Source organism: Colossoma macropomum, unplaced genomic scaffold (genome assembly GCF_904425465.1).
Source record: "Colossoma macropomum unplaced genomic scaffold, Colossoma_macropomum, whole genome shotgun sequence".
Lineage (NCBI taxonomy): Eukaryota > Metazoa > Chordata > Actinopteri > Characiformes > Serrasalmidae > Colossoma > Colossoma macropomum.
This window is the reverse complement of record NW_023494784.1, coordinates 18198714-18221635: the sequence shown is the minus strand read 5'-3', so window position 1 is coordinate 18221635 and position 22922 is coordinate 18198714. Positions and strand designations below refer to the sequence as shown.

The 22922-nt window shown below is 40.2% G+C and overlaps 1 protein-coding gene across 5 annotated transcripts in view; it reads right to left on the bottom strand.

Annotated features, from left to right (window-relative positions):
* Nucleotides 1-1805, bottom strand: part of caska (calcium/calmodulin-dependent serine protein kinase a) — a 285045-nt gene extending 283240 nt beyond the window's left edge. For all 5 annotated transcript variants that reach the window (XM_036584332.1, XM_036584563.1, XM_036584414.1 and 2 more), the window contains exon 1: nt 1485-1805. In XM_036584332.1, coding sequence (XP_036440225.1) covers nt 1485-1543 — 59 coding nt within the window. In that variant the 5' untranslated portion in view covers nt 1544-1805. The remainder of the gene's footprint in view (nt 1-1484) is intronic.
* Nucleotides 1806-22922: the final 21117 nt, after the last annotated feature.

Genomic DNA, 22922 nt, shown 5'->3' with positions numbered 1-22922 from the left:
TGGGAGTATTTGAGATACGTGAAGTGTGAGAAAGACGAGGAAATACAAGAGGGAAGAGTCCAGTCCAAGAAAATAATTTGCTGTTTTCATCTGGTTCCTCTTCAACTAAAAAAAGGCACAACTTATATTAAAAGAGACAACATTAAGGCTGAAACTCAAACAAAATGCCTGCAGCTACCAGTACAGCTCTGTTTCTATGCTTACACGTGTGACCAAGCAGTTCAGCTAAAAGCTTTGTTTCAGTGTGTGTATTCAACGTTCTGGGCCTGCTGATACATGTGTGGGCCCACCCTTATGTCACAAAATCTCCAGAGTCACCAAACTTGTACTGCAGATTAGCACAGCTGGAAAGAACCGAGAGCATCTTACTTACAAACGTTTTGCTTATTCTCATGCAATAGCTGAGCCAATAGAACATCAAGTACAGAACCGTAACTCTGCTCAGTCCATAACTTCAGATCAGCAGATACAAAGCAGCAGCTTGCACAACAGAATGTGCAGTGACCTCCAACACACCCACAAACACACCAACACCCGATATAACACCCTCATTTTTTAATTAAAACATTTTAAATGCTGAAAAAATTTCAAGTTGGATTCATTCAGTTCCTCATAACTCTTTACATCAGGGGTCTCAAACAAGAACCCCAGGGGCCACATCTAGCCTCCAATCTTGCTGTCTCCTTAACATGGAAATGTATCCTTAAATGCAGCCCACAACTTTTTATGCACTGATGCTGCTGTTAATCTAGTCACATTAAATGTTATTAAAAGGTTAAAATGGGCTTTAATCACAATTGACTAATTACTGGCCTAAACCTGCTAGCTGGCAAATGCTAGCCTGTTCTTTACAAAGTGTCTTATCTAAAACATAAAGTTCACCAAGATGTGCTTAAAGGACTGTATGTCTAATAAATCATGGAATCTTGCAATTGTTTAGGTGCCCCCCATTGGAGAGGATCATACTCTTGGCCCACGGTGTAATATGAGTTTGAGACCCCTGCTTTAGGCACATTTGAGAGCACATGGCAAAACAACATGACAGCAGATGACACAGGTTCCTCAAAGTCTGCCAGAGCAACAAGCTCTTGACCTTGCCACCTGCACCTGAGGGCTGCACCTTTACAAAGGACACTCCCACAGGACCCTGACCAGGCTGACCAAACCTTGTCAGACTCACTCCCACTTCCATGCTTTCAGGCAGGTAAAAGAGACAAACGACCCCAGCACCGTTCAGTTTCTGACGGCAGTCAGTGAAGGTAGCTGTCAATATCACTCCGTGCGTTAAGGCTCTTGGACGGTTAGTTCCAGGAGTGGTTTTTGGAGCTGGTCACTGCACCACAGCAGTGCTGTAATGTTAACTATAACAGCCTTTTCACCGCCACTAAATGAGATTAGGCAGAAAACGAGGAAACAAACACAATGAACCCCTCACACAACTGTGCACGCACAACTGTTAAGAGGTCTGCAGAGTGAACACTTACTTTCCAATGACCTCGCACAGCTCGTAAACATCTTCAAAGAGCACGTCGTCGTCGGCCATGGTCCAACAACACCACGGGGGAATTCACTCCCCAAAAGAAAGCAAGATGTGTCCACAGCGGTAAATACCAAAGGATTAGGGCCACTGGTGGAACTAGTTTTGTGAGCTGAGAGTGAGGCAGAAATCTCCAGCAGTCGCTCTGAGCGCTCTCCAGATTCCAACGAGCGGAAAATTCTTGCTTTTCCTTCTTCTTCTCCCAAAAAGCTCCGTGGGAGTGATTCAGTTGGAAAGCAGAGGGAGAGAGAGAGGCGGTGGGGGCGGAGGGAGGGAGGGAGGGAGGGAGGGGGGCAGATAAGTGAGGGCTCAGCCCCGCTTCACTCTCTTCTGCCCCACCTTAGCCTTGTTTCCCGGCCCCCTAATCCGCCGCTTCAGCACCAACAGTCAGCGAGCTTTAAGCGGTACAAACAACTCGCCACATTCACATTCACAGCTCTCCCGTTAGCGGCCAAAGTGGTTAAGAGCTGCGTGACGCTTCAAACTGCAGCAAACTCCCTCGCTGACTGGCTCCGGTAAGAGCCGCGCGCGTCGTTCCGCTCACGAACCGCGACGTTAAAGCGCGCAATTCGCCGCGTTCAGGCGCTGCGTTTCCTACACAAGCGCGCGCCTACCTTCCGAGAGGCACTGGGACTCGTGAGCTCGGCTCGGCTCGGCTAAGTCCGTCCCTTCGTTTCACCCTCCCTCCCGCCTGCCTCTCCTTACTTCACTGTTGCTCTACTTTCCCTCTGCTCTGCTCGCGCCGTCGCTCCACAGCGATATTCCTGCTTCCAGAACACCACAGGCTGTGTTCCAATACGCGGACTAGAATGCTTAGCAAGGGAGTAGAATTCGAACTTGAAGTCTTACCCGGCACGTAAACGAAGACGAACTAAGACGAACACTTAGCTAGTTTGTAGAATTCCACCTGTAACCATTTGCTATAGCAAAGAATTCTGTCAGCGGTTGAATTCCATGAGCCAGGGAAACGTAGTTCGAATTCCACATACTAGCTAGGTAGAACACGAGCACGCGCATTGGAACGCACCCCGACTCCGCCTCCCTCCAGGTTATGAAACTGGATTGTTGAACGCCATTCTGGCTCTGACAGGGACAGACGGGTTCCGGAGTTACTACGGTAAAAACACGACTGCGCCGAGGGAGGGAAAGAGAAAGGATGACGAGGAACTCGTCACAGAGTCAGTCCACAAACTTCACTCCGTTAATCCACAGACTTCTCTAGTTTCACTGAACAGCTCACAACTAGTTACGTCACTTGGAAGTGTAACATTCAACAGCGCGCGCCTTTTCTTCCTCTCTGGAGTTCCCGTTACGGAAATCTGAAATGGTAACACATGGATTTCAAATGTATTATTACATATATCAGTATATATGGATTTCCCTGTATCCAACGAATATATGTCACTTATGTGGACATAAACTGTATCAATAAAATGTTTACTGAAACATTTACATAATGTAATTAATAAATGCAACCAGGTCATATTGTAATAATTCTAACTGTGGCTCTAGATATTATACATATTATGTGTTCACTCATGTATCAGATGTATATACACCGATCAGGCATAACGTTATGACCACCTCCTCGTTTCTATGCTCGTTGGCTATTTTATCAGCTCCACTTACTATATAGGTGCACTTTGTAGTTCTACAATTACAGACTGCATGCTAATTCTCTGCATGCTTTGTTAGCCCCCTTTTACCCTGTTCTTCAGTGGTCAGGACCCCCATGGACCCTCACAGAGCAGGTACTATTTGGGTGGTGGATCATTCTCAGCACTGCAGTGACACTGACATGGTGGCGGTGTGTTAGTGTGTGTTGTGCTGGTACAAGTGGATCAGACACAGCAGTACTGCTGGAGCTTTTAAACACTGTGTCCACTCACTGTCCACTCTATTAGACACTCCTACCTTGTCAGTCCACCTTGTAGATGTAAAGTCAGAGACGATAGCTCATCTGCTGCTGCACAGTTTGTGTTGGTCATCCTCTAGTCCTTCATAGTGGTCACAGGACGCTGCCCACAGGACGCTGTTGGCTGGATATTTTTAGTTGGTGGACTATTCTCAGTCCAGCAGCGACACTGAGGTGTTGTTACTGCAGTGCTGAGAATGATCCACCACCCAAATAGTACCTGCTCTGTGAGGGTCCATGGGGGTCCTGACCACTGAAGAACAGGGTAAAAGGGGGCTAACAAATTATGCAGAGAAAGAGATGGACTACAGTCTGTAATTGTAGAACTACAAAGTGCACCTGTATAGTAAGTGGAGCTGATAAAATAGACAATGAGCGTAGAAACAAGTTGGTGGTCATGATGTTATGCCTGATCGGTGTATACATGAATGCATATATGTCCAATATTTGATACTTACATATGCACAGCATATATGCACATTTATTATGAAATGTACGTCTGGCCTTTATGATATATGTGCATCTGTAGCCACATATCAGATATCTGTATGGACCTGCTTATTTAGCTAATTCCCACATAGCCATAAAACGATGAAACAGGTGATACAGCAAACTGGCAGTTCATAACTTTATTAAATAAATTTCAAAAACACTCAAAATAAAATTTCTGATTCACTTGAAGCAACATTGCAACTGTCTCACCATCACCACCTCTGAATCAAGCGTACTGTTCATGAGTATCTGTTAATGATAAGGCCTATTCTTTCTATAAATATGTTCAAGTTTCTTCCAGATTCCACTCGTACAGAAAGCCCAAAAACAGAGCAAGCACTGTTTGGGTGCATGAACCTTTCTGCTATGATTCTGATCTGGGTCTAGTGTTTCATAGAAGAGTTACATCATTTTAATATTGCCTGTTATTACTTTCCGTATCATGTATCTCCCCAGTTTTCTTATTCTCCAGCCACTTTATGATTCACATAGAGTAGAGATGATCATTTCACAAATCTAGAGGATTTCTACCGGGTTTTTTATATCCCAGAGTCTTCAGGACTCTAGGATATAAAGTTTATTTGTTCTCTGCAAATTCAGTCAAAATACAAAAAATGATGCTTATGTGAGTCACTTCTTTCACATAGTTTTCTCACACCAGTAGAAACAATTCAATTGATTCCATACACTTCTCAGTAGAAAAGGAAATAATTACCAGAATAATTAACCACACAGTATTAAACAGTGTGATGCAGATTGAACTGTTTGTGAAGAGAAAAAGTATAGAAAAGAGCACAAAGTATTTTTTCAAAGCCAAGAGGACAATATATTTTTCAAATCACAAGAATGACAGAAGTTCAATATTTGGTGTGATGTTCTGTATTTTGAATGTCAAACATGAGGCTTTGAGGCAGGATACATGTGCTGGGAAGCTTTATCAGGGGCAGTCCATCACTCTTAAACCCTATTCCAAAGGCCACCCTAAAGTGCAATGGGGGTGGTAGTTTTCTCAGAGGAGGAAATGGTTCACTCGTGGTTTATGTGAGAAATAGGTGTTGTTCATTAGCTAGCTGGCATCTATCTGATTTGGCCTATTTTTCTGGTGTTTTGAACTCATACAAAGCAGAAATAAAGTGTGGGTTAACTGTACATGTTTAAAATTCATTTTATCATCGCCAGTCCTCCTACAAGAACCATACCCACCCCCTTCATTCATCATTTCAGCTGCTGCCATCGAGCAGGAGATTTAAGGCCCCACTAGCTAGGAAGAATGGGTACAAATAATCATTTGTGCCTTCTGCTGTGACCATTCTGAATAAGGATGTTATAAATAGCCTGCCTACATAGTTAATGTGCATTGTTGCTGTGTTTTAAGTATTTATTTATTTTATATATTTATGTGCCAGATTGCCAAAGACATTCATTATATTTAATCATCAGATTGCTTTCCGTCATTGACTGCCTGCCTCTTTCCTACGTAATGACGAAAAATAGTGCTGACATTACACCATGGCCGATTAATGCTGCATTCAACTTCATCTGGCTTCGAAAGGGCATTAATGTGGTGCCTCCTTTTGGAAAACTCGTCCTTCGTATAAAACTGAGAAAAACCTGAAAGCAGCATGAGCACTATGGTGCTTCTTAAAGACTGCTCTTAAGTGACGTCATATGCATCTAGACATAGGTGACAAGAGACCTTGAGGGCTCAAAGTTTAGAAGTGTGCGTTTGAGACTGACTCATGAGACTTGCAGGCTAATAAATAAATGCATTTTAACTCACACTTGAATATTGTTTTCTCTGCTATGCGGAAAGGCCTTTAAACAGCTGTAAACAGAATCACCCTCTCTGACCGGACCTCACCTGTAGGTCAGGGAATTGATGCTGAGGCCTCTCTGACGCATTCCTCACTGAAGGCATCTGAAATGGGAAATGGGACACTCTACAGGAGATGTCTTCAACTCTTGACCTTAAATCTTGTTTCCGGTCCTGGATTTTGTAATCACTGGTAGGTCTGACACTAGGCAGCCATTAGACCACTCTCACACTTCTGCATTCGTTAATGCGGAAGCATAAACAGTAGTGTCAAATGACTTCCAGTTGTATTGTAAACAATGGCTGAGACTACTGGCCAGAAGAAATGCACCAATAATTCAATCAAACATCCTTACTTGAGTTTCCACTCAATCAGGTTAAAAAATGTTCAAGTTCAGCTGCTCAGCATGTGTCATTTTTCACAAGGTAACAGATCAAAAAAGAAGGCAAGTAAAAATGAACTGAAGAGCCAATGCAGGGCTGTAGCACAGTTTAGCTTGTATTTGTGTTCAAAAACGAACATGGAGCAGTTTGACTATACATTAAATTGTTCTCTGTGTTTTGCAGTTTGTTGTTAAAATCATGGAGTTGAAAACCACACAAATCGGCTGGCTCTGTGCAGCAGTTGTGATTGGATACAAGAGTATCAATGGCCTGCTTTAAAGCAAACGGTGTGATAGGCTCAGTTCATCACATCAGATGTAATGACCTTGAAAGAAATCAATTGTCGCATTTTCCAAAATTCAGCTTGTTCTCTTCATTCCCTCTGCTCCTTTCCTCTCCTCGATTCCTCCACCTTCTTCCAGGGTAGGAGAGGAGCAGTGCTGGTGGGGTTAGTTTAAATGCTGCCTTCTAGTCCTCCTAAGAAGTTCCTACTTAAGACTTGTGAGGTCATGAGTATGATATGATGCGTGTTCAAGTGGTTTTGAAAGGGAACAAGATGAGATTCATGTTTTTTGTTTGCCTTTTTCTGTTGTCAAAAAGAGCAAGTTTTGCATTATTGACACAACATAAAGAGCAGAGGATGTGCCTTAGATGAGTATTTATTTTATCTAATTTAAAGCATTGCATAGCATATACTCATATCTGTCTTTTCGTGTGTGGACAAGAGTAAGACATTAAAAATGATTTTAGCCTGCAGTGCTCATGTGTGGCTGCTGAATAACTTACAACTATCAGCAGTTACAACTGCTTTTTTGTTGGTATGCCCCCAACCCAGAAAGTCAAGGCTACTGAATGATCTGAGTAATTTTGACATTGTGGTAACGTTCATGTGCATTCATCTAGCAAATACAATATTTCCATCATGATTCGGAGTCACTAAAACTACGAGTGATAACAAAATCCAATACTTGTAACCAAATTCAAGGTCCAGATTTGAAGACTTATACCCATACAGCCTTACAGTCCTCACGGGTGCATTCAAATGAAGACGGCAAGACTGCAAATGCACCATTTGGGACAGGGCTATAGTCATCGCCTGCAGGGGTCAGTACAGAGGCAGGTAACGACTATGCAGGAAAATCCATAATGCAAAAACCAAGAGAACAGAGCTGTGGTGAAAAGAGAAAATACGCAACAAGACTAACGCTGCATTTGACTTGTAACTTGGAATTTCCCCAATCCGATAAAACACCACCTCAAGTGGGAATTTTACCCAAAAAGTCAGGATGATGCTCTCAACTCTGAGCTCAGTATATTAAAGCTATCACAAACATCATGAACATTAGCTGGACTGCTTGTTGCTATCAATACTTTATGTTTCAGATAAAGCCTTTTCTGCTGACCCTGCCTGACAGGGTGACTGACAGGTGCTGTTGGCCCCACCTGATGAGGTGACTGACAGGTGGAAGTCTATAAAAATGACATCAAGTCAAATGCATTTTCAAAGGTATTTTGCCACACAATGAGCGCAGTAGGCGAGAATATGTCATTGCAAACAGGAGAGGCACTGTTTGCCATTTACATTTGAATTTTTCCCTCTGTCTAGATTATTAACTTTAATAATACAATTTCAAAAACATTATTAGAAAGTGCAAATGCAAGTGAGTTACATTTTTAAAAAGTTACATTTTAATCATCATTTTGACACCGTGATTGCATTATCACATAAGGCATGAATATGCAGTTCTGGAAATACATTTAACTTTAAATAAAGCTACTCATAAAGCATCTAAATCTCTGTGTAAATGAAATGTCAATACTATTGCACCAACTGGCAAACGTAAATGGAATTAATGAATTTGAATTCATCAGCCCAAACCTGCATGTATGAGTGCAAAATTTAAATTCAAACTTAGGATTACATTGCCATTTTGCATTTAAAATTTTTCATTTTAATTTTGATACTGACATTCTTCCATATGATATGCCAGCTGTACGGAGGGCCTTTTTTCTTCTGTACAACTTGACATAAGGCAGCATTTCTACAGTCTCTATCGTTGAATAATGAAATTAATCCTATATTGGATTACTAACCCTACTCAACCAGTCTGATTTTGTTGACCTGTTTTATCACAGACAATTAGCAGACTCTTGGCTCATTAACACCGATGGGAGACTGAAGAGGAGCAGAGCCTGCTTTAATCCTCTCTCATTAAAGATGTCAATGAACTCTGCATTCTTTTGGAGCAATGCCTGACAGGGTCCAGATAGATGTTTGTGTTAACATGTGAAAATGGGTCACGGGCTTCTCTGCTGAATTGACTGTGAAATTGCAGTATGTCGGTTTCGCCCGATCTGCCATTGTCCTTGAAATAGCTGCATAACCTGCAGTCACAGACAATTCATATTGCATGACTTCTACAGTCGCCTGCACAGCCACCTGATAGTGTAATTAGCTCAACTTTAATTATTCAGTGCTGCTATTTAACTCAAGATGTGACTTTTCATTTATTCATATTTTCTGAGATGCTTTGAGTTGGAGGAAAAGGCAGAAATAATGTTTTTCTACCATCAATTAAATAGCATCCACTACTTCACTAATAACAGTAATTCCACTCCTGGATTCTCAACCCTCGGTTATGTATGTTGTTATTAAAAATTAATGATGCCTCATGATTAATTGCTATCATAGTGGTGAGTGTTTTGTGACCAAAGAAAAACATTCTTTATGTATAGATTAATTAATCAAGACCAGACAAGCTCGCAGTGGAAACTAATCAGCCAACTGACAACTGGCCACTAGAGAAAACACTGAAAACATACTGCTTTTGGCCATTGTCTGCACTTTTTTAAACTACGGCCTTTTTAAAGTATCAATTTCTCTGGCTCATGACAGGTTGGGGGCTCTTGGGCTAATTGGACCTTTACTTATGGATGATACAGAAAGACCCCAGCAAGTACATTCAGTCTATTGTGGAATTTACTCTGTCAGAGGTCATCTCCTGCACCAAGGCTTGTTCTTCAGAACAGTTATCAACTGGAACTGTTCATTACTATCCTAGGAGAACTTCCTTATATATATATATATGTGTGTGTGTGTGTGTGTGTGTGTGTGTATGTGTAAATGCATGTTTACATAACATCTCACTCAGAAAAGTGAAAAAGTGTTTGTCCATGATGTGGACATGAGCAGCTATGCTAACATGTATCTTTTGAAATGCCACCATAAAAAAACAATAGTTATGAAAAAGACACTGCATGGTAATGAAATTCCTAATTAGTGTGCCTTTAAATGAGAATGTTATATAAAACAGTCTTTTGGACTTTTAGGTCTTAGCAACTGTGTTGAAAGGGGCCAAGTTTGGTCAAGCGGATTAAATTTCATCTCCTGATTAAGGCCCACATTCAGACAGGTAAGTGCAGCACTCACGACTCGACTGTCGCTGGTCTAGAGGAAGTGTGCTCAGCTCAGATAAGATATTTTTGCTGATTTTCCACATTATTCTAATTCATTCTGCTTGTGGTCATGTAGCTCTTGGCTTCCAGCTGGATGTGGCAGCAGATTCAGCTTCCATCTCTGAGCTCTGCAATTAGACATACAAAGTGTGATTCTGCCAACTGTAGGAAAGGAATATGAGTGGAATAAATGGGATGTGTGTGTATTTTGATTTTGATTGTACATTCAGACATTCAACATTAACAATGCACTGCATGCTCCTCATCAGACTACATACTGTCACTGTTATATCAGAACCTTGTAACTTGTATCTATGTTATAAACACAAGCTGGCTTTTATATTGTGTGGACTTTTCATGATCATTGGACCACTAGAAATGGTCCAAAATGACTTGGAATAAAATCTTGTTTCATTAATCTGTATTAGATTGAAAGGAGAATTCCATACTATTTTCTAAATTTCTGTACAATTAAATGGCTCAGATGTAACCAAAGTCATTCAGAGTGGATTACTGTGAAATGTAACATTCCAAAGTCAGAATTGCTCACAGTGGTGATGAAAGAAACCAGACATCTGGAGCTTTTAATGCCTCTAAAAGCTACATCACAGAAAGCTATTACACTAAATGGTTATGAATACATTACCTGCTGCCTGAGCCAGTGTTTTATGGTACTTTAACTATGAGGTTTTAGCCTAAAACATATTTTTTTAAAATTCACTCATGACAGAGCGATGCATGCAGGGTGTTGTACACTCTTAAAAAGACGGTTCTTCATGTGTTCTTTAAGGGAATGGTTCTGTCTAGAACCATGAGTTCTACACTTTTAAAAAAGATTGTTCTTCAAGAGCTCTTTAGTAAAGACAGTGGTTCTATACAGAACCATGAACACTCAAAGAACCACCTGTATGCTTGAAGGATCTTTGCAACCTTTTTGGAAAGGGTTCTTCTATTGTTACAAGCTTGACATTGTAACAATAGAAGAACCCTTCTTGGTGCTATATACACCGTTTTCAAAAAGGTTGTACAGATCCATCCACAACACTTTTTCCACTAGTCTAAAGAATCATCTCATCACGCAAAGAACTGACAATAGGCGAAAATTAAATAAATTGAGTTGATTTTAAGAAACTACTGTATATAAAATGAACAGCAATTAATAAAAGTACATTTAAATGAATGAAAATTGTTTCTTCTAGTGAATTCTATTCTATACTGCGCTGAATTGTTTGGTTCCATCAACAATAGAACTTCTTGCTGAAGTACCTGTGTCTGTGTATACCGACTCTATTCTATTTGACTAAGTGGACATATGTGGAATAATTGAATTAAGCTCATACAAGGATATTTTTTGAGGTTCAGTGGTGACTTTGGATAGTAAATAAAATGTGTTGCAGACATCTCAATGCCTGGTTCCTGCTGCCTCCACTGTGAAGAAATCTGAGTCGTTCAGTTTCTCTACAAACTCATCTCACATCAAACCACAGATTGACTTTGTTTAGATCTTGATGCTACGCAAACTGTGCAAAAAAGTTGAAAAATCCATGGAATATTCTTTCCTTCTCCTGTAGTCTCCATTTTGGAGATGCAAGGCTTCTGATGGCAGCAGCTATATACATATGTGCATGTTTAAGTACACAAATAGTGATCCACTTACCCAGGAGAACAGGGGGTGTATTAAAGACTCATGTTGAGAGGTGGGTTGGCATTCAGTGAACATGCAGCAGCTCAGCTTTCCTCCCCTGCACGGTGGGTGGTCTGTGTGAGGGGCTGTGGAGTCCACTGGTATGGACGAGAGATGGAGGAGATGGTTCGAGTGCCTGATGCCCCACAGCTTGAAACCAAGCATGACTTAGCTTCGGTATCCCTTTGATCTGCCGCTCCAGCCAGACTGAGCCTGCAGACACGTGACTGTGGCATCGTGCACAAACTCAGCCTCCTCCACACTGCTTTAACGAGGAATAGACACGGACATTGTGAAATAGTGAAGGAAATGTATGGAAGTAGTAGTATGTGCTGATGAAATGACTGACAAAGAAGTGATCAAGCCATATCTGTCTGGGAGTCCAAGAGAGAATTACTGACCTCTTTGGGTGGGAAGGATGCCCCCACTTTCCCCCATTACTTAGTGTGATGTTAGCTAACAAGGCCGTCTGTTCTCTGATGATACAGCAGTTAGTGTTCTCCTCCAAGCGTGTTGAGCTGCCTAATAACATTGTGTTAGCAGCAGTTTGAAATGATGTGAGGGCACTTCATGTGCTTTGGTGGAAGCACATGCTAGCCCTCACCTTCCGATGACTAAACTGGGCAGAAAATTGGGTTAAAAAAAGGATTTATAATCTTATTAAAGGGCCCTTATCATGAAAAAATCTATATAGCCCATAGAAAGTTGCAAAAACAGCTGCAAAAGAGTTATGAATTATAAAGAGAGTTCCAACCCATAATGCTTTTTGAATGAGGCACAACAAAGGACAGCCAATGAAAAAAGAGGTCATTTACATGTATTTGTTTTATTAGTAACAAAACAATTCTAAGGGATAAAGAGAGGTTGTAAAATGGTAATGTTCAAATGAATTATGATGGTTTACATGGTTGGGTACACAAAACCTTGCAAACACCAAAGAGGAGATGTAAGTTAACTCATTTTCAAAATGGTTCATTCTGTTATGCTGAGAAGTATTGATTGTTTTGACACAGGTGTTCTCTTGTTCTCTAAAGTGGGGGATGCTTTATTCTTTTTAAACCCTTAACTTATTAAAGGCTTATTACATACAAAGGTATATTGTTCAGTCACTACAGGGACTTCAATGCAAACTAATGGAGCTATTCTCAGGTTAAAGAAGTGTGTCATGGTGCTTTGGGCCCGCAGGCAGACCCATGGCTTGTTAAGGGGTTAACAGAGTTTGTTTCATAAAGCAGCTTTTTCCTAAATGCTAGTTAGCTACATTGTATATTACAGACAGATGCTTATAGTGGAAAACCATTATCTTGTGATTTTGTTTCTCAGTTCTTCATACTTTGCACTGCCCACAGTTCAACCCCCCCACCCCTCTGCCATCAAAGTCATTTCCACATAATTAACCTGCAGCATCGTTCCCACTTCTGTCTTTGCTATCATCATTTGAGGCCCTTTTAAATGATCAGCCATTTGGGTAATAGGCGTAGTATGAGTCACGGCTTCCTCTACAACTGTTATTCCCTCTTTTTATAGTAGATAGCTCAATAGCATTTTGGCACACTAGCTGCCAAAGGGAAATGTGTTCTCGACTGCAAATCTATATTCAGCTGTGTAGTTGAGACTAATTGTGTTTTTTTTTTATTTGCAATGAGAATGAAAGGAACACACAATCCAATTAGGCGCTAATATTTGGTGACTAGCATGATGTTGCAACGGATCTCTTCACTCCTGATTCCTGGTGATGCTATTAATGGGAATAAAATCAATCTTGGTTAGCTGTGATCAGATCAATACATGCAGCAGCTGAATGAATAATTCGAGTTGAGCTGGGAGATTAAGCAAGTAAAGCGGCAGGCCGGGCCACATCCAGCCCATCTGTCTCAGCCCCTGAGCTGTCTCGCAGGAGTGCTTATCAGCAGCCCAACTAGCGGCACAACCTCCAGAGAGAAAGAGAGAGGGAAAAGCCATTTATTAAACCTAAGCAGTAATTTTCAATGAGGACAGTACATACTCGTATCTTATTTCCTTCTCTCTCCATGATGGGTAAACGAGCTGTACAACACAATGACAAGAGGTAATTGCTCTGTAATGCTAAACAGAGGCCAACAGTTGATTTGATGCACAGCGTTTTTAATAATCCACATCAAACTGTCTTGTTCGCAGGCAAAGGTCATAATTACAGAGGAATACAAACAATGTAGAGCAAGGAGCATTAATACTTATTCCAGTGGTAAATAGTAACTGCTGAAGCTCAGTATTCTGTGATGTGTGGAAGCTCCATGTTCAGTACACTGTTAACAAAGGGGGTTCCTCAAAGGTTCTTTAGTAAAAGCCATGCTTATATACAGAGCCATGACACTTAATGTGTCCCATTGTAATTGTAATTATGTTACAGTTGCCTCCACAAAGTGATAAAGATTAGTTATATATCCCCAATGGCATTCATTTTGCAAAAATATTACTAATATTAGTAGTAGTATGGTATGTAATCTTCATATACAGCTCCAGTTCCGAAAAGTTTAGGATGCTGTGCAAAATATAAAACACAACAGAATGCAATGATGTGTAAATCATTTAAACCCTACAGTGCCTTCGGAACAGTGGAACCCTTTTTTGTGATACTGTGTATAGAATCATTTTTAAAAGGTTCTTTGAACAATCCTGTACAAGAGGTTCTCCATCACAGAGACGATTTAGCCAAGCAAAGACCAAAGAGTTGCAATGGATGTAACATGTAACCATTGCCTTTACTAAAGAACCCTTCTATAACCCCCTTTTTTAAGTGTGGATGGTTATGAAACATAGAACGTCTTATTACCATATAGATTTTTTCTGCTAAGGCTGTATGCTCTTAGGAGAATGATCCTAAATAGCCATAACAACCACAGTGGAATTGTTTTTGCTGCTATGTAGAACCATTTTTAAAAGGTTCTTTAAAAAAACATGTACAGCCATTTTCCAACATCAAAGAAAAGTCGTTTACAAATGCAAAGAAATATTGACGCATTCAAATGGCTGACTTGTTCTATATGCAGTTCTATATACAGGGGTCCCTCAAATGTATTTGGACACTTCTTTTTCCTATCACAATGAACTTAACACATTTTTGAGTATGGCACAATTGTCCACATACTTTTGGCAGCCATTGAATAACCATTGTCTTTAGTAGAGATCCTATGAAGATCTATTTAAGCTGCTGGGAAATGTGCTGCAGATGTTTGTATGAGATTTCTTTAGTGAAAGGTCAGCCCTCTGATTCAGGCACAGGTTAATTCTCGCTGTGTCTCTGGGCCGGCCGAAGGCGCTGGAAGAAGGATGGCATGACCTCGTGCTAGCTTACCCTCTGTAATAAAACAGACTTGCAGCAGATCAAGAGACTGCGGGATGTGGCTCTTTAAACAGACATCGACCCACCTCGCTGGTCTGAATCAAAATGTAGCCGTATGAATGTTTAACCTTCTTTCTCTCTTTGATTTTCCCTTAGCTTCAATATTTAAACAGAGCAGTCAGAGCAGAATCCTCCCAGTCACAGGTATTGAATAGCCCCAGATTCTGATATACTGACTTACTGTAGGCATAATTGATTTTTTTATGCTTGGATGATGAAGACTTCGAGCCTAAAAATAAACTGAATTACCACCATGGTGAGCATGATCGCTGCAGGGCTCTCGTGTTGATTCCCAGAGGTTTCTTGGCATCATGGGGTGGAGAGGAACTCCTTAAGAGCTAATATTAAAGCAACAGCAGGAGAAATGAAGAGAAGTACACTATGTGTCCAAAAGTTTGTGGACACCTGCTTATCCAGCTTTTCTTCTGAAATCACAGGGTTTAAAAGAGAGTTTGCCCCACTTTGCTGCAGTAAGAACTGGCGAGCTTTGTACTACTCTGGTTGGTGCTTGTCTCTCAATGACAAAAAAAACTTTTGCAAATGAAATGGCTAGCATGGATAGCATCACCAGTCTTATTGTTTTCATTGGATTATTTTGGTCTTTGACTTTGTAGGTTCATAGTATATATATATATATATATATATATATATATATATATATATATATATATATATATGAAAACAACATCCAATGAAAACAATAAGACTGGTGATGCTAGTAAACATGACTTGGCATATCTCAGAAGAGAATTATTTTGGGAATAAACGACTCATTTGCATTTGGATGATGAGGAGTTTGAGGGTAAAAATGAACAGAATGGGTCAGGATAAACTCTGCAGGCCTCTTGTTTTGATTCCCAGAGGTTTCTGAGCAGCACGGGATGCTGAAGAACACCTCAAGAGCTAATATCAAAGCAGCAGCAGGAGGGATGGAGGGCTGAGCAGCATTAAAGCCCTGCATGCTCTTCATGTGGTGCTCGGCTGTCCCCTCATCTCTGCAGCCCGAGCTGCTCTGAGCCCCCTATCACTGCAAAGCTGTTTGGACGGCCTCCCCACAGACATGTCCCTCAGCGGGAATTCAGCCTGACATATTCAAACATGCCTGAATGGCCATGGCAGCAACAGTAGGGCTTATGTAAGCTGCAGTCCTCATTACTCAAGCACCTCAAGCAAGCAGGAACATCAGCCCTGACTACGGCTCAAATGGTGGATTTGTATGTGTAAATGTTTGAAGCAGGATTGTACCTGAATTGCCAGTTTCTTAAGTACACTATATGTCCAAAAGCATCTTGTTCTTGTTAGTGACTTCAGCTACGTTAAGGTGCACCCATTGCTGATACAAGTGTTCAGTTGACCACACACAGCTAGTACAAAGTCCATAGAAAGAATTACCAGTAGAATGGGATTCTCTAGAGTAGCCACACCCAAAGGCCACCATGCCCAATGCTAAGCATCAGCTAGAGGGGTATAAAGTCTCCCAGCAGTCTATGATGATAAAGCACCAGTCGATAGCTTTGGGATGAGTTGGAGAAGCATTTGTGATCCAAACCTAATCATCCAACATCACTTGCTGTCCTCACTAATGATCTGGGGCTGAATGCAATTAGAGCTTCACAGCAATGTTCCAACATTTAGTGTAAAGCCTAGTCAGAACAGCAGATGCTGTTACTACAGTAAATGGGGGCAAAATCCTTACTTATGCCCTTGATTTCAAAAGAAACACTGAACAAAGCAGGTATCTACAAAGCTTAAACAAACAGTATAACTTGCAGTTATGCAGCTATGCCATTTTACCAGCCACCCTTTACCCCACTCAGTGGACAGGGACCACTGTAAGACCCAGTCTCACCTACAGTCACACTAACATGTTAGTCATATATTAGTGCATGTTATGCAGGATCCAACACGTCAACTATGAGAACAGTACATTTTTGGGTTTCCATGCACTCTCAGAAAAGAGGTACTAAACTGTCACTGGGGTGGTAACCTCAAGGGTACATCTCAGTAGCTGTAGTCAGGGAACATATTTGTAATTGTAATCCACTGAAATTATATCTTCTAAGTTGTATTGACTAACACACCCCATCTCGTCTCCAAGCTTTAGATTATGAAAAGGTACAAATACATACTTTTCCACTGGGAAAAACGTATTTAAGGTTCACAACTAGACCTTAAAACCACTGTTGTAGCTTTGAGGGTACATTTACATTGTTTGTACCTTGATGAACAAAAAATGTACCTGCACAGAACCTTTATTTCTAACAGCATAAGATTGGCCCTTAAACACCTTTACAGGTATACAGGTATACAGGTACAGGAAGACAAGGTGTCTCCAGACTTTTGCGTACATATCTGTGTGTGTTTGGAGATTACATTTGTAGTCAGTAGCAGCAATTGGCGTCAAATTGAGAACAACCCAGAGCAGAAGCCTCTGCAGTGCTTTATGTTGGAGGGTTTTGTCACACACTTAAGACTGCCTCCAGTGTGTGTTTCTCGCTGTAGCCCACTATCACTCAAGAAGACCATTAACTGAAGATTAAACCTCCTTCACTGCTGTGAAACACTCAAACAAGTGGAGTGCCATGAAACACTGCACACTCTTTACATGCTCAATTTCATTTGCCCTCGAGAACTTTTCTGACGATTGTCAACTTGAAAGAGAGGCTGTTTATTTGAAGCCATGTTTAATGGCCTACTGCACTCGGTTCAAGAGTGGAGGCAACAAAAAACAAAGTCCCCAACCCATTTATTTATTTTGCTCATTGCTCCATGAAGGCATTCTGAGTGAATGGCAGTGAGCAGAACAGTTTTAATTACATTGGAGATGTTCCACTATCATTTCCGATGTAACCTTCATGGCAGCTTAAAGGGAGGAACCAATCATGAGCTTTGTTTTCATTTTAGCTAACAAACTTTGGTGATATAGACAGGTAAGAAATCAAAGAACCAACATACACTGTGCTCTTGAGTTCTTGGGCCACTAGAACTGCTTTAATGCACCTTGGAATAGATTTTACAAGTCTCTGAAACCATACTGGAGGGATGAATTGCCATTCTTCCAAAAGATATTCCTTTAGTTGGTGTTTTGATGATGGTGGTGGGGAGCTCTGTCTAACACGTGGTCCAAAATCTCCCATAGGTGTTCAATAGGGTTGAGATCTGGTTCCTGGAAAGGCCACAGAATATATTTACATTATTTTGACTCTCATCAGATGATTGAGTGACCCCTTGTGCCCTGTGGATGGGGGCATTATCATCTTGCGCTCTCCATCACTATCGTAAAACCAGCCCCACACACTACCATGCCACCACCATGTTGGCACAAGTGGCGCCACACTTCTGAAGGTGGGGAGGTAAATTGGTAAAATGTAACAAAAAAACAAAAAACAAAATGTGTACAACTGAAACTGACTCGACTGTCCAAACCTAAGCATCTGTTTATCAGGAAGGTCTGGCATGCTTCCTGGTAAAGCCGCAAGCCCCCTATCCCACCATTGCCTTTGTAGAGATAAGTACCGTAGCCAGAACAGCCCAAAAAACAGTGTTTTTTGTGCATTGTTTGACCTAAACACTACAAACTATGTGACTTTTCCCAGAATTTACCACTGATTTCAAATATCTTTTTGAAACATTATTGTGGCTTTCAGTTTCAAGTTTTTAGGTCTCTTCCCATTTGAAGAAATAGGCGCCTCATTTTGTGTGAGTAGAGATTTTGTGCCTATAGGTCAGTTTAGGGAGACTGGAGTTTTTATGTAAGCAATCTGAAGGCAATCAAAAAGTGGTGGTACATTGCCCTCATACTTTAAAGAATGGTGGGTCAACTGCCCGCTTGCCCTGCGGTTCAGCCGGCCATGCATTTTGGTGCTGGTGTGTTGAGAGTGGTCCACCACTCAAATTATATCTGGTCAGCTTTGGCCCTATGATAGTCTTTTTTCACTGATGGATGGGCACTGATAAACTGTGCAGCAGATGAGTATTCAGTGACCACTCATACCCTGTGGATGGGGACATTTTTTATCTAGATTGTCATTCTGGATAAGACCACTCCCATTAGGATAGAAATGTGGCATCTCAGGATAAAGGTGATTGGTCAGGAAAACTTTTGATTGATTAGCTGCGACCCTTCCCCTCAAGTTCCTGGCCCTGGAACTCCACTTGCCTGCATTCCTGCTGTAACACACCCACTTTAACTTCAGAAATACTTGATAATTAACAGATTAGGTGGATCATGTTTTGGGAGCAGATAAACACTAAAATGTGCAGGGCATTCGGTACTCCAGGACCAGAGTTGGGAACCACTGCTCTGGACAAACCACGCCAGCAAAATGCCTCCCACAGCCACATCCCACCACTGTAGGGGTCAAGCATTCAGGCCTGTACCGTTTTCTTGCTGTACACTACAAATGAATTCACCCACTTGAGGGAAATATAATGAAGAATGACTCAACTGACCATATCACTTTTTCTACACCTCTGTAGACCAGTGCTAACCCAACTGAACACTTACAGGAGATTCCGTCCCCCTAGAACAGTTCAAATAACACTACTAACAATAATCTATGCCAAAGTGCACGATAGTTCTTCTGGTGGATTAAAGTGGTCCAATAACTTAATAGGACTCTATGGGGCAGATTTACTAATGTTTTGTGCCGTTGCAAACACTGTTTTGTTTAAAAAAGTGGCTGTCACGGTTTAAAGGAACAATAATAAAACATTTTGTGAATGTCCACAATGTCATATTCTTGCTTTGATTAAGGAAATAAAAAACCCTATCCAACTTGTTTTAGTATTCATAAAAGTGTCCTAAGAAGAAGTTTTGTCTGAATACTGATTTGTGGTACTTGTGGTAATCTCGGCTTCACTGAAGCTACTGTTCATGACTTTGTTTACATTACAGAGCTGTCACAGTCATGGTTTGATCCACTGCATAGAACTAAGAGGACGCACTCACCACAAGTCACAAACATATAATTCCCAATTGAGCAGGAAGCTGAAATTAAACAGGGATTTTACAATATCACACCAATTCTAAATACACTCAGCACAGAATGATGGCCCAAACCACCAAATTAATCAAACGTGTTTCAAAACAGCAAGTCAAAATAATTACTTATCATCTCAATTTTTATTTATTGCATCAAAAAATATCTTATTTTTTCAAAATATTAATCATAACAAACGTCATTATTTCATTACTAAGAATCACCCACTTTCTTAAAGAGCTGTACTTTACTTACTATACTAATGAATGCACTTCTAATGGTGGTGCACCATTTTTTAAAATACTATTTTTTCACTGTAGGACATGGTTTGAGACACAGCCTTTTTCTTCTACCTGGCCAAAACAGGCTTTTCTTTCCATTTAAAATGCTGTGTTGTCCAGGACTGGACTTAATTCCCATCCAGGAAATTGACCCTTTAATTTGTTTTTTTCCTTTAAACTGATTCAACTGGTAACCAGTTTTTTTTTCTTGAGACTGATTAAGAAACATTTCTGTGTGGCTAAAAAAATTCTTATTGTGTTTCGCTCTCTCAACAAGATTTTCTCAATAACAAGAAAGTCATCTGAGACCCTGCGGAGGAAAAGCGTTAGTCAAAAACTCCTACGACCTGCTCTACCAGGGAACATTACAGCAGCACTGCCTGTAGGGCACAGTGTAATAATACCCAAGCCACCATACTGCCTTTGCTTCTACATGCACAGAGAGTGCATTATACACCCACACCCACTTATTTACTTTCCTTGTGTCAAGTGAACATGTAATATTCATTAGAATAGGTAGTCATGCGGTTTGGGCCTGGGAGAATATTTGGCTCACTCTTTGGTTTGTCACTGTGGCTGAATTAAAGATTACAGATATAGTACTGAGAGCTACAGAGCACTGCTTGTGATGCTTTATTGATAAAATGTTGAATAATGCTAACATAGTTCTCTCTCAGTCTGCTCAACAAAAGGGGAAAATAATCCGAGCTACATGGGTGACTTACTACATGAAATTTAGTGAAGTGATGAGAACTTAATTAGATGTGCTGTAATTAGATACATGTATCACCATCACTGATGCTTTGAGCCTTAGGAGAGACCGCAGCTCTCCATATGTCTATATTATCCCTCTACATGCATGCAGATTCATGCAGTGTAAATGATTCTGCCTGGATACCGTGTTATGGCAGCTGTAGCATTAAATGGCCAGGGCCCACCAGCAGGCCCACAGTTTTGTTACACACTTCTATAACATAAAAATGGCTCAGACAGTTTGCACTGAAGTTCCTGTAGTCACTGACTAGTAAGGCTTAGTGTGCAATAAGCCTGGGATTTTAAGGGGTTAACTGCTTTCAAAAGTTAGTACTAGGCTATGTAGTTTATGTAGTTAAAATTTTGTGTACTGAAGGAATATTGTGAAGAATTTAAGTATTTGGTCGTACAAATGATAGTACTTTTACTCAAATGATGAGAGTAAAGGAATCTACCTTCATGCAGTTACATTGGAGCTATTAACATTTCATTACTAGTTCCAAAGTCCAAAAATGACATTTTACACAGTTAAACAATAACGTTTGTGTTTTTTTGCAAAATCTACGTTAACTTTTCAAAACATATGTGAAAAATAAATGAAAGTAATGAGAAACGTGTTAACATGCTGGCGAATAACTTCTGCTTTGCTAAGAAAGTGATTATTTCATTGTTACACTGGTCACAACATCTGTGCTGAGAATTTATCACTTTATTTTAGACCAATGCACCAAAAAGAGAAGAATTTAACTTTAACTTTTTAACTTTCATTTCTATGCTGATAGATGGCTGTTAGACTAAGATGTTCTACTGCAGTTTACTGCAAATTACTCAGTACTCAAGTAAACCTTAAGTTGACCTGATGCTGAAGAGGTCATTTCAGTTGAGTCATTAGTTCACCAAAGTAATACTTGTAGAGAAGAATGAGTTTAGGCGAAAAATGATGAAAATTTGTGTTTTTCTGCCTCTCAAGGGGTTTGTCAGACATGAGGTCAAACTGTCCCAAAATAAATGTATCTGTCCCATACCGCATTTCCAAAAAAAATTGGGATGCCTTACAAAATGTAAATAAATACAGAATGCACTGATGCACAAACTATTTAAATCCTGTATTTAATTGAAAATAGTACACAGACAACATATTAAATGCTAAAACTGAGAAATTGTATTGCTGTTGAAAAAAAATATACCCCATTCTGAATTTGATACTGGCAACATATATCAAAAAACATGGGACAGGGGCAACAAAAGGCTGGTAAAGTTGTGTAATGCTAAAAAAACACCTGGTGGTTGATTGGCAACAGGTCAGTAACATGATTGGGTATAAAAAAGCATCACAGAGAGGCTGAGTCTTTCAGAAGTAAAGATGAGGAGGAGTTCACCACTCTTTGAAAGACTGCACGATCAAATAGTGCAACAATTCAAGAATAACAATCAACATAAAAATGCAAAGAACTTGGGGATTTCATCATCTACAGTACATAATATCATTAAAAGATTCAGAGAATCCAGAGAAATCACTGTACGCATTGGACGAGACTGACAACCAATATTGGATGGCCATCATTTTTGCACTGCATTAAAACAGACATGATTCTGCAGTGGAAATCACTGCATGAGCTCAGAAACACTTCTGAAAATCACTGTCTGTGAACACAGTTCATTAAAACTCTACCATGCAAAGTTTTTTTTTCCTGGGAAAACTGTAATAAAGGCAAAGGGTGGACACAGGCTGGCACATTTGATATTATATTTAGTTGTTCAGGCTTCTGTGTTATTGTTTGTTAAGTATCTATTGTATAATTTTCTTCTGACTCTGAAAAACAAACAACTTGTACTTAATGCGGTTTTGACTAGAAATAAAAAAATAAAGGTGGCCTCTGACTTCTTTACAGTACTGCATGTCTGATATCACAAATATCTTTTGCATAAAATCTAACTGTATTCCATTCAAAGCGCATAAAGTCTAACAATAAAATACTAATATGTGTATTGTAACACTGACGCACACATCACAGACATGCAGTATATCGCTGCTGTCTGAAGAAAACCTCGTATCTCCATTTTTTTCATTATCCACTTTTTGACATTATTTGAAAGGACATGATTGCCTTTACATTATGTGTAAATTTCATGATGAATGGACCAAAAGAAATGGCCCAAAATGACTTTAACAAAATGACATTAACAGTAAAGTATATTTTTTCCTTTTCCTGTAAAGTTACCATTTTGGAGATATGAGCAGC